Source organism: Anopheles stephensi, chromosome X (genome assembly GCF_013141755.1).
Source record: "Anopheles stephensi strain Indian chromosome X, UCI_ANSTEP_V1.0, whole genome shotgun sequence".
NCBI classification, from domain to species: domain Eukaryota; kingdom Metazoa; phylum Arthropoda; class Insecta; order Diptera; family Culicidae; genus Anopheles; species Anopheles stephensi.
Genome location: NC_050201.1, coordinates 3804861 through 3816458, shown reverse-complemented (window position 1 = coordinate 3816458; position 11598 = coordinate 3804861). Strand labels below are relative to the sequence as shown.

Below are 11598 nucleotides of genomic sequence, written 5' to 3'. Positions count from 1 at the left end.
CCGTGGACTCTGCTGCAGGGACGTCACCATCGGCAGAACAAATTGGAAAGGACACGGTGCAGGAAGGAAGCAGCAGAAGGTTTTGTTTTTAATACACAAAACTCCACTCGGTGTCGATTAGTGTGACCGAATGCTGCCCATTTTCCCAGGCCATGATTAAAGTTCATTCCTACCTTGTTTTTCGTTTACATTCTTGCTCTTCGTCATCTCCCGAAACCTCTCCCACACACCCAATCGCCTGGTCTCGCTTCGCCCGAGAGTCCTCGTCCCTTATTTCCCCGATTTGCAGGGCGCTTGGCTGGCTGAGTGGCTTTTGCTGCAGCATTCATAATCCATCGCTCCAACAACTGTTCCCCGGCCCCCCGGCGTACAGCGAACGCGGGGCACCGAATTCTGTGTCATCCCGCGCGTGTCTGTGTCACCGGCAACGCCGTATGAATCAAACACCTCCAACCTCGAAACCGACCGTACACGGGACAGTCAGCGGCAATATGCTAAATGAACTACCGGTATCCTGTTTGCTTCCTGGATGAAGAGCGTGATACACAGAGCGTGAGAGAGAGAGAGAGAGAGAGAGATGAGGGGACGCAGCGGGCACAGTGTGAGGAGGATTGTTTGGCGAGGGTTGCTGGAGGACTGATAAACCTGTCTATGCCCTACTACTCCTGCACGACTCGCTCGGTAGACATTCGGTGCCGCTGGTTGGTCGACTCCCTAGTCTCCAGCGCTTACAAGGACGCTTGGACGGGCAGGCCGAAGGTGCGAGTCCCGGAAGCAGAGCAGGGTCTAGCACATCTCCCCTCCCTTCGCTCCCATCGCCTCTCATTACTGTGTCCTGTGCTTCGTCACGCCACCACCTCCGGGCTCCGCACCTCAACTCCATGTAACAAGGTGGGACGGATCAGGACGGCGCTTTAAATGATGTATTTTCGCGCGATATTGTGTACAGGAGTGTTCAGGCTACTTGCTACTGCTGCTGTCATGAAATCACATCCCCCCACACACACACACACAGACAGAGAAAAACACCCTCAGCGGAATAAAACGAACGAGATGAAGCGACCGTTTTTTTCCGGGGCAACATAGCAACAACAAAAAAAGGCAGATATGGATGGCTGAAAATTGTGAACACTCTCATCTATCTTGCATCGGGCGGTTGTGCGGTGAAAAGTCTGGCAAAGCCTGGTTGGTTGTGTCTGTGCCATTTCTGCACGTTGTGATGGATGTGTACGATGAGGGCACGAGGGTAGCATTTTCGCCGAGCAAAGCGAGGATTCACAGCCCAAAAACGGAAAAGGGATTTTTAATGCTGTCTCGGGCAAGCACTCCTCAAGCTGTGTGTGTGTGTTTGAGTATGCATTTATGTATTTGTGCTCCGGGCAAGTCCGGGGGTAGCAACCGGTAGCAACCGGCGTCCGCGACAACCAGAGAACATCATCATCCCCGGGCCGACGAGGGACGCACCAGGGTGAAGAAAAATAGGTTGAATGTTGTCTGATATTTGATTTTAACAGTCAACAATTTCAATTTGCTCGTCATCCACACACCCTCACATACACACCCACACCCACACAGAGACAACCATCATCAGCATCAATCGATCGAGGTTTGTGTGCGAGAGGGTGTTAAGATGGGGGGGATTTTTACATTTTGCCTGGTTCGTTCAGTGGCAACAGCACGGCCACAAGGACACGGTGCCCAGTGCCAGGCGAGCAACAAAACTGGAACGAAGCGCACCAAAACAATGGTCCGCGGGCCCTCAATTTGCCGTGTGGCCTTGTAGCGTTTGCCGTCAGGACACGGACAGCATAGCTATAAGTTTGGTTCAGAAGCACGCCCAGCCGAGGATTAGGGCTAGCTCTTTTTCCACCATTTTTTGGGTTATTTCCCCGTGTTGAAAGAGTTACTTCTTGGTAGGTATGTGATATACTACAGAGCATCACCTTACATGGACGAGGATAGCTGTTCGAAGAACGAATAATCCACATTAGACGAGATGTAAAATTCTTGGTTATCGCCATCATGATTCCATGGTATTATTAAGCTCAATCTTGGACTTTACCAATTCTCCCATTAAAGAGCTGTTTTTGGCGCTTGTGGACTGTCTACTGAGGACTTATACTAGGGACGGTCATGATCAGATTAAAGGGAGAGATCCTTGCATTATCCGATGAGATGTTTAACTAAAGACTCTTCTTGAGCTTTAGGATTTCGAGAGATGACAGGCCAAGTCATTACTGACATCCTATTTCTGGAATATCCGTAACTGGATATTCAGCCATGTTCGTGTACTAGGGATAACCTGGTAAGGTAAGGATAAACTAGTAGAGGTGGATGTATATGGGGCACTATCTCAATGCTATTCGCGAAGTCTTCAAGGTAGAGAACTTTGGAGAATAAGCTAGTAACGCTGCAACAAAATCTAGATTCTGTCCAGGATGACATCTCTTTGTGATATTGGATGTATTTGGGATATGTTCTCTCCTTCTATTCGCGATGACTTCAAGGTAGAGAAATTTTCAGACTAAAGTCTGGATCTGGATGACTCTCTCCAGGATGACGTCCACATGAGGTTTATTGAATGTATATGGGACTTGTTTTATTCGCGATGACTTCAAGGAAGAGAAATATACAGGATGAACTAGTAAGACTGAACCAATTCTTGGATGTCTCTGTCCTGAACTCTGTTCAGGATGACTTCTATTTGAGCTTTATTGGATGTATATGTTCTCGATTCTATACGAATTACGCCTGGTCTGGAATACTTGTCCAGTCGTAGTGCCCTCCAGGATACAATCTCATCACTTAAAGCAAATCCTCTAGCAATCTCTCCAATAAAGTCAATAATGTCCAGAAATTGATTTCTCCCGACGAGAGCTCTCATGGTTCCAATTGCACACCAATTCTGCACAGTACACAACACCACAATACTAGCTACTCCTATATCTATAGTCCACTCCTAAAACTCACATAGCTTCACATACATTTCACGTTACATTATCCGTAAAGTTTTATGAGCAACCGGTACAAGAAAAAAAAGAAAGAAAAAACGCACGGTCCAGCCCACCGTTATCGGACTTGCTTTCCAAGCAAGCTTCTTCCCTTTGTCCCAGCTACATCTCCGGTTCAATATTTTCGGCACTGAACCGGACCAAGAAACGATGGCCTTTCACGACAAAGAACTTTGGACGGTTGCAAAAAACAAAAATCGGGGATCGTCCCGATGGTTGTAGAAGCCGAATAGCATCACGGACAAGCGAAGAAATCCCAGAAAAATGCTTCGCCAAGAAACAGATTGTATCCTTTGCTGGATTTTGCTATCTGCGGCCTTTTTTTTTTGACGTTGCTTTTTTCAATTTTCCTCGGCGAACTAACGGCTGGAGGTGGCATTTTTTGGTGTGCCTTCGCTTTGGACGCTGTAAATTTTCGGTGAGCTGGCACGCGGTTAGGTTTCCTCCCACAAGAACAAAAAAAAAGGTTGGAAAAACACGCTTTCACTGCGTCTTTCCCCCCCACACACACACAACAATTACGGTATTGATTTCGAATGGTAGCAGATGGTAGCGGCGCGACACCGAAGCTAAAATATCTTCACGAAATCTTCCGTCGCTGGGGATGGAAAAATCGGGCAGGAAAAAAAAAAAACAGTGCGCCCAAAGCTAATGGCTAATGGAGCTCGAAACGGAAGATCAATTTTCATTTGGAAGCGCCCAAACCAAATGGTTGGAGATGGTGGCGGACCACGGATCGCCGGAATCTAAATAAATAAATAAAGAACATCGTTGGGAGGGGGAAAGGGACGAGGGAGGGGAAAACAGGAAAATAAGAAGAAGAAAATAAAACACTCACACACAGTCTTGAATGCCAGGGCAAGCCACGAAGATGTGGAAATGAAAATGAGAAGGAAAAGCGAAAAAAGACACAGACAGCGGGGGGAAAATCTTGTGACGGCAGCGGACCTTTTGAAGAAAAGCGTGCTAGTGAAACGAATTTTCTATTTTTGTAATCACCATCATTTATTCGCCTTTTTGATTCACCTCACTCCTATATGAACATTTGTGGGTGTGTGTGTGGATAGAGCAATAAACCGAGAGAGAGAGAGAGAGAGAGAGCGAGCGAGAGATAAATACAAAGAGAAGGAAAAAAAGGAGCAGCACACGGAAATTAAAACTGAAAACATGAGCGGCAAGATTCACCACGTCGACAAAAAAGAATCGTCGGAAAAATCATGCCAAAAAGGACGAACCATGCTTTTCTTTTTCCTCTCGTAACGCTAGAGTAGAAAAATGCGCATGTCCGTCGAGTGCGAGCAGAGCGAGCAGGAGAATGCGACCCAGAGCAGTGTGTGAGACAGAGCGAGCGAGAGAGACAAATTTATAACAAAAATCAGAAATAAAGCCGCGCTTCGCTACACTACCATCCATAGCACACTGGTAGCATTTTCTTTACGGAAAAATCGGGTAGGAAAATTCAAGTCTGTACGACCAAAACACAAGGCAAAATAAAATAAAAATGAAAACTCGCTTGCCACATGAAGGTGTGTGAATCTGTGGAGTGAATCGAAATGAACCGAAATGAACCACTTCGATAAATTCATGTAAGTGCAGAAGCCTCTTTTTTCGCTGATCTGTTTAATCCATATTTTAAAATTTCCACCCGTTTTCCACCTGGAACTCGCTTTCCAGCACCTTTCCATTTTCCACAGTGTTGGGAAAAAATGGGGTTAGAGCGGCTAAAAAGGGCCAGCACAGTTTTCTTCAAATACGGCACCTATTAGCAAATCCTTTTCATACTCCCCCTCCCTCCTTTCTTTTTCCTCCTTTTCCCCCTTAAGCACGGTGCAAAATAGCAACCAAACAATGGGTGACAACAAATGGGGAGAGTTTTTTTTTTACTTTTGCTCAGCCCTAAGTCGGCCCAAAGACCGAAAAAACCGTGCGACGCAATTCTTGGCACCTCATTTCTACCACCATTATCATACGTTTGGATTGGTGTGTGTGTGTGTGCGAGCACCCCTTTCATCTTGCAAATGAAAATTCTCACCTCACCTACGCATCTCTCTCACCTACCCCCTTGCTACCGATCGGTAGGAAGAATCATGGCGCATGCTTTTAATGAAAGCTGTTGCATGTGTTAATGATTTATGTGCCACCTTTGGTGGGTTGGTAGCTTGGTGTGGAGCCGTTTTCCTCCTTCCCATCCTCTCGCATCCGTTAAACGCTCCCAGCAGAGGCATCACAGATGGCGACGAGACAGAGGAATCATTAGGCAAGCCTTAGACGTTCGGAAGTTCCGTAGAACCGTGCGTGTGGTTCCTTGCGCGAAGAGAAAACTGAGCCCGAAGGAGAAGCTGTACATGTAGCTGTACATACAATCCTAACCGCTCAGAGACGTTTCCAGACTCTCCCCGGATCATCCGGATGCTTCTTCTTGCATCTGGATGCAGAAGTCAGGTCATTGTTAGTAGTCCCAGAAGGCACATCCCAGATGATGTCGGGACAGAAGAATCATTAAGAAGTTTGGGGTTTTCGGAGTCCTTCCGGTGTGTCGAGGGAGTTCGACCAACGCATCAAAACATGAGGAAGGCGAAGCTGTAGATGTAGATGTACATATATCCTAGATACTCAGAGTAAATTCAAGACAATCTCCAGATAATCCAAGGATCTTGAAAGGGAGACCACAGAATTCAAGGGTAAGAGACAGGAAAGACTTCAGTAGTACATACTTGTAACAAAATTCGAAAGAGAGGAAGTAAAGGCTCTCAAACCTTTTCTTTGAAGAGTGTCTACACGATCGGCGACTTCCCACTGACATACTTCGCATTGTTTATCCCATTTTTTCCCAAGTTGGTAAAATTCGCTGATTTTGGTCGAAGATCATTCGAACTCTCGGACCTTCACACTGCGACACCTTGACGATTGAAAACCCTCAATTTCTCACGCTCTCCAACTTGTGAGGCCTTGTAGATGAATAATTCAAAAATAAAAATAAAAAGATTTGTACTTACTATTTAATATATATATATATATAATATATAATATATTCATACTCATATATGCCTGGAATTCCTGTTCTAAGTAGATTAATTACCTGTCACCATTACTAACACGTTTATCCCCCCTTGTTTTTTGCTATGTTTCTTCTCCCACGTTTTGTTTTTCGCTATACACATCCGCCATTACAATTCCCGCTTCCGGTTACTATTTGCTGCTGCTGTTTGCCCGCTACACAAATCGATTAGTTCGCAGTATTGCAGGGCCACCTATGCATCCATTTTCAATCACACACGCACACACACATGCTTGCACACATACAGAAATTACCGATTTACACATGTTTGGAGGTTTCGTCCAAGCGTCCATTTTTTTTGTTTTGTTTGGTGCTGAATAAAATGTAAGTTACACTTTGGTATGTACAACAGATCTGTGTATCCTTGAGTGTAGGTCTGTGTGTGTGTGTGTGTGTGTGTAAATAGGACGAATTTGTACGTGTGTATGTATGGGTGTGAGTGTGTGTGTGCGTGGGAAATATGTGAGAAGGGTTTTGCGATTTTTCGAAGTTAATGGCTTAGAATTCGCAGAACCCTTCCACACTCGGCAGATATTTGGGCCAGGAACAACAGGACAAAAAAAAACCCCTGAAGGATACGGTAGTGTCCTCCCGGTGTGCGTTACGGACACGGTACTGATTTGATGTTTACATTGCTACTTCTGCAACTTTGCAACCCTGGACATGGCCAAAGGTCATCGCAAGTCATCCTCACCCAGACCGAAGACATCTCGCGCAGGTTGGGTCCTCCTCACCTATAATGGGTTCTGTCCATAGAAATATGTTAATTCTAAATCACCAATACATATCTCAACTCTATCAGCAATCTGTTACTATCTCTCTCTCTCTCTCTCCCTCTCTCTCTCTATCGCTCCATCTCTGTATACATATCTCTCTATCTCTTGCACCTCATACCTGTAATTTCTTCCATTGTGTGTGTGTGGGTTTTCTCACTTCCTCTCAATCTCCCAATTTGCCCTCCGTACTTTAACTTTAATATCACCATTTTAATTATACAAAAAAAGCTTCCATGCTCAGTGGGGGTTTTTCATTATCCGTTAATCCTCTCCGGTAGCGTGCGGGTGGTGGTCGAACGTCTGCCTAGCCGCACTCCGACCAGTGGTTTGCGCCGACTTCAGTAAGGTCGCCAGACCGTCTTCTGCGTCTGCTTGATCAGATTGGGCGACCGGAGCTTCGTACGCTCGGGCGATTCTAGCTGTGGCGTTGGTTGTTGTTGCTGCTGCTGCTGCTGTTTGATGCACACCAGGCCGGGTGCGGATTCGTGCAGGATCTGCTTTTTCGTGGACAGCGCCTTCAGATCACACCGGAGCCCGAACCGGGGCGGCGAAGTAGGACCACCGGCAGCGGCGGCGGTGGTCGTGGTGGGTGCGGTGGTAGAATCGGGCGTTTCGGGCTTTTCGCAGATGTCGGGCGAATTTTCCCGGGTGCCGGTGCTGCCGGAGGCGGTCGTCTCGGCGGACGGTGCCGCCGGCGGCCGCAGGATCGGAATGAAGGCGGACTTGACCACGTCGATCTGCTCGTCGTCCGATTCGTCCTCGTTCGCGGACGACAGATCGCCGTTGCTGGTGTCATTGCCGATGCTGCTGCTGCTGACGCCCGGTACCGAGCCGCCGGCGGACAGCGATCCCGGCTGCGGCCCTAGCCCTGCCAACCGTGGCTGCTGAAGGTTGTGGTGGTTGTGCAGATGGTGATGATGGTGCTGGTGGTGATGGTGCGTTGCGTGGTTGGCACCCTTCGCCGTGTGCAGCAGTCCGGGCGGCAAGGAGGCAGCGGCGGCCGCTGCTACGGCTGCGGCGGCTGCCGCCGTCGACAGGGCAGGTGGAGGTGGAGGCGGACTGGCGTTCGAGTTGCGGGACGAGGCGGGCGAAAGGCGCGACGAAGCCGAATCGACGCTCGCCGACTGGTGCAGGGTGATGGTGGCGGACAGCTGGGCAGGGCGCAGGGTACCGTTGGTGGCGGCGGCGGCGGCTGCCGCTGCTGCGGCCGCGGCCGTCGAGCGAAAGGCGGCTATGTCGTAAGGCAAAAAGGGTGACTTGACCAGCTGCTGGTCCGCGTGAACCGCGAATGAGGAGATCGCTCCGGGCGGGTAGGTGGAGGCAGGGCTGGCGAGTAGCGCCGGTGTGGGGAGACCGTTCGGTGGCGGGACGACACCGGTGGCCACGGTCGGGGCAGGCACTGTTTGGCTGGTTGGCGAACGGAGCGACACTAGCTCGGTCGTCGGATCGGTCATCACGGCAGCGGTCGTAGCGGTGGCACTGCCGAGCAGATGTCCATTACCTATCGTACCGCTGCTTACTGTATGGAGGGAGAGACAAAATACGTAAGAAAAAAAACACCGTCAGATGACGTATCATATGTCGTCCTGAACCTCAATATTGGTCCAAGAGGTTGTTGTGGTCTTTCCAATGTGTAGTGCGCGACATAGACTAAATCTTCATGTATACACAAGCAAAATGCTCATCATATGCCAGGGATGAAGTTCTCAGTTTTGCAAGATATACTAAATTTAAAAAGGAATCCTTCTAAAGTAAGTACAGCTTCTAGCGTAGACTATAGTGCGTAGAAATTGAGAGTTCAAAATAAACTTCAAAAAGGATACACCAACTTCATGTTAAGTATACGCGATGTGAAGAGAGAACCTCAGTAGATTATACTCTGTCTATACATATAGCTAGGGATGCGTAGAATATATCTCTCTAGATGCTTCAAACCTTTCATGTTCTCGGTGACTTTCTTCTTCGAATGAAATTTCCCGAACAAAAAAGTCGGTGTCGGACTCTTGGAACATTGAGGATATTGAAGTACGAAGAATAGCTTGCGCTCCAAACATGTGGATATGATGTTGATGCATCCAATCACTCAATTTCGCGAAATCCTACCTTTGTCATGGCATCCGAGCGAAGTCTGTTGTGGACCAGCGGACGGGGGCGGCACCTGGATCGCTTGCTGCTGCTGATGCTGACGGAAGTAGTCGGACCAGGCGTAGTTCATGTAGGCCGCATCAAGCCAACCGGCGTTCAGGATGAAGGGATTAAATGCACCCGGATGTCCGTAGGCGAAATCTACTCCAATGCACCACGACAGGGACGGCAAAGCGCGAAAGAAAATGGACAACGATTAGACCAGTCTTTTTGGTTAAGGTTTGCTGATTGCTTAGTCTAGCAATAGCAGGCTACCGTGGCAAGGATACTTACTTTGTTTTGATCGTGGTTCACGCGGTCCGTCCACCGTCACCTTGATCGCCTTCGTGTAGGTCGCGATTTGGCACGGGTACGAGCTGATCGTGATGGTAATCGAGAACGATTTCCCACGCCCCGAACGTCCGACGAAGCGCAAATCGTTAAACTTCGCCACCTGGTTCTTCATGACGGCGGTCGCGTTCCGCAGCTCCGCATGGTAGTTCTCGTCGTTGCCCGCCTTGATCGTGACGAGCGTACCGTCCTGGATGTCGTCGAGTGCGATCACCTTGAACGCGCACGGTAAGCTCTTGTTCGAGCGCCAGTGCGTCGGCAGGGCGGAGCAGAGCACCGCCGGTGAGCCGGTCTGGACCAGCTCGCCGTGATACTCCTGCAGCATCTCGTGCAGGTTGGCAAACATGTCATTGATTGTGGTCGGCATCGAAGGGCTTTGGCAGTCGCTGCTGGTTGCCGCCGGTAGATGCATTGGATGTAGCTGATATGATTGCTGGTGACGCACGTGATGGTTCCTTCGATGCTCTTTGTCGCTTTTTTCTTTGCGTTAGAATTCTTCCCGCAAACGGGTTTGATGGAGTTTGGCTGGTCCTTGAGGTTGATTGGCAAGTCCCTGGCTGCAACTTGGACGATGGTGACCCCTTGCACACTTTCTGGACTGAGGATGTTGAGGGCGTGCTGGGATAACAGTCAACGCACCCACCTCACACACGCAACACACTCATTGAAGCGCGCGCGCATACACACAAACACGGGTTGGACACGCGCACCAACACACACACACACACGCGGACACTCGTCGTGTAGAAGGCAGCAGTTGTTGCGCGTTAATCCTGCCGATCATCACCACAAACGCCTCCTCACCAGCCTCCTAGGCGTCTGTGTGAGTGTGTGTCCTCACTGGCAAATGTCCTTAGGCAGGCATGTACGGCTAGCAGCGGGGTGCTAGCTCCCGCCTATGTACATCTAAATCTATGCCTTCCACTCACACACACACACACTGCTGGAGCTAATCTGCTAGCATAAATCACATCAATCGCTTGCGATCGCTCCGTTGTTTGTTATCCTGACAGTTAGTACGCTGCGCCTGAATGTAGGCACACGCTTGCATACACACGCACCGTATCGATACCGAGCGCGCGCGTCCAGCCGTTTAGGCCCAACTATCAACGTTTCCCAGGCTATAGAGGACGCGTGCGATATTCGAGGGTTAATTAAATCCACGCACACACGTCCGTACAGCAACCCTCAGCACGTATGTCAATAACGCCCCACCACACACACACACACACACACACCCAGATCCTTCCGTTTTTCTCGTGGTACAGCTGTGAGTTTGATAGTGTCCTGGCTGTCCGTAACGGCTCACAACACGCCACCGATGCCGTGCAGTCGTGGGCTGGATGCTGCTGATTTTGATTGTCAATATGATTGGTAAACAATGGCCGAAACGTCGTAATTAAGTTCCGCACACGGAACCTTCGAGTGTGTACTTTTGTGCCTGTGGGTGATATAATTCGATCACTCGGGTCACTGGTTTCCTTTGATTGATGGTTGCCGCAGCTGCCGGATTGTTGGATAATCGAATCGTCGCTGTCGGATGCGGAAGTGTAACGCCACACAACTGATCGTGTAGTCGATCGGAGATCCTGGAGCGTACTAGCGAGGAAGTGCTCGTGACTACACACACGCACACACACACAGAGACGGATACAATAACAATGCACTGGCCGACTCGTTACTTCCACTAATAAACAAACGCAAAACAAGTAGACCCAGTGCTGGGCAACTGAAAACAAAACACTAACGGACGCGGTGTCCTTAGGATCGTTTGCTGATGGAAAGTGCCGAACGTAGGACTTGTGTACCTCGACTTCTACCGCGATCGGATGATGGTAGGATGTTTAGCAACTTTTCTTTAAACTTTTTCCACTATTTGCACACTCGCTTACTCTCTCTCTCTTTCTTTCGCTCTTGCTGGCCGCTGCACCGCCGTATGGCATAGATGTAAGTGCGTGACGTTGCGGACACTAGAACCAGCACTGACAGGGTACGGCTTATTCACATGCACACGCACGCACAGGCACGCACGCGGTAATGTTTCCGGGTACGCTTTCTACACGGCCGCTGGTACGAACATAGAAGCGCGAGCTCTCGTCCCGTAAAAAAAAACCGACACACCGTAAACCGCACACACGGACGACTTGACGACCCGTCTCCCAAAAGACATGCAACCAGCTTAATGTCTCAAACGAAACTGTTTTTAAAAAATATTTTTCGATTCCTTTTCGACTCCCTATATTTCGGGTTGGACGGTCGGTCGGTCGGTCGGTCGGTT

General features: G+C 49.1%; 1 protein-coding gene across 2 annotated transcripts; it reads right to left on the bottom strand.

Moving 5' to 3' along the window:
* Positions 1–4003: 4003 nt before the first annotated feature.
* Positions 4004–11514, bottom strand: LOC118504883 (segmentation protein Runt-like). 2 transcript variants are annotated; one of them, XM_036039943.1, is made up of 3 exons: positions 9264–11514; positions 8949–9134; positions 4004–8364 (listed from the first exon to the last, which is right to left on the bottom strand). In XM_036039943.1, exons 1-3 carry the CDS (start codon positions 9730–9732, stop codon positions 7184–7186), a joined length of 1836 nt encoding a protein of 611 aa, XP_035895836.1. In that variant the 5' UTR covers positions 9733–11514; the 3' UTR covers positions 4004–7183. The 2 variants fall into 2 exon arrangements, with proteins under 2 accessions (XP_035895836.1, XP_035895843.1); XM_036039950.1 differs by having other exon boundaries at positions 8949–9131; positions 9264–11512.
* Positions 11515–11598: the final 84 nt, after the last annotated feature.

Coding starts and splice junctions, on each gene's coding strand:
- LOC118504883 (XM_036039943.1), bottom strand. CDS start 9,732: ATGCATCTACCGGCGGCAACCAGCAGCGACTGCCAAAGCCCTTCGATG. Junction 9,135..9,263: donor TGAACCACGATCAAAACAAA/GTAAGTATCCTT, acceptor GGTGCATTGGAG/TAGATTTCGCCTACGGACAT. Junction 8,365..8,948: donor GCTCGGATGCCATGACAAAG/GTAGGATTTCGC, acceptor CCCTCCATACAG/TAAGCAGCGGTACGATAGGT.